General features: G+C 51.5%; 1 protein-coding gene across 1 annotated transcript in view; it reads left to right on the forward strand.

Moving 5' to 3' along the window:
• Window positions 1-99: 99 nt before the first annotated feature.
• The window catches only part of MRAS (muscle RAS oncogene homolog), a 13703-nt gene continuing 13101 nt past the window's right edge, over window positions 100-701 (forward strand). Inside the window, exon 1 of the mRNA XM_018568713.1 lies at window positions 100-314. Within this exon, the coding sequence (XP_018424215.1) occupies window positions 122-314 (193 nt within the window). The 5' untranslated portion in view covers window positions 100-121. The remainder of the gene's footprint in view (window positions 315-701) is intronic.

Raw genomic sequence — 701 nt, forward strand, 5'->3', positions numbered from 1 at the left:
TCTCTCCGGGGATCTTTTGTTTTTTTTTTTTTTTTTTTTTTTTTTTTTTACCCCTTCAGCACTTTAGTTTTTTGTTTGTTTTTTTTGCTTTCTCCCATCAGGAGCGGGGAAAGGCATCATCATGGCGACCAGCGCGGTCCTGAGCGACAATCTGCCGACCTACAAGCTGGTGGTGGTGGGAGACGGCGGCGTGGGGAAGAGCGCGCTGACCATCCAGTTTTTCCAGAAGATCTTTGTGCCGGATTACGATCCCACCATAGAGGACTCCTACCTGAAACACACGGAGATCGATGGGCAGTGGGCGATCCTCGATGGTAAGGGAAGGAGAATCTGTAAATGTATCTTCAGTTACCCTTTTTGTGATGTTTAATACAGCGACCCTTATAACCGGTTTGCTATACCGTATTGCCAATCTTCTATGCACATGTATGATCTGTTTACACATGACTGCAAATCACTTGGCATTCTTGATGGTTAACCACTCAGGGCCGGATTTACTCTCCCTGCTACCCCAAGGCCAGGTTCCACAATCCACCGCCGTCCTGTTAATGTGGATTCATACCTCGCGCCCTATATCTTGACAGCTGGGGGGGAGGAGTTGCGGCCCGCCGCGATGTGATTGGCCGGCGGCCGCACACTACGGAGTCGGTGGACTGAGCCTCGGCCCGCCCCGTCGTGATTGGACGGCGGCCGCACACTAC

Source organism: Nanorana parkeri, unplaced genomic scaffold, assembly GCF_000935625.1.
Source record: "Nanorana parkeri isolate BGI_ZX_2015 unplaced genomic scaffold, ASM93562v1 scaffold1233, whole genome shotgun sequence".
NCBI lineage: Eukaryota > Metazoa > Chordata > Amphibia > Anura > Dicroglossidae > Nanorana > Nanorana parkeri.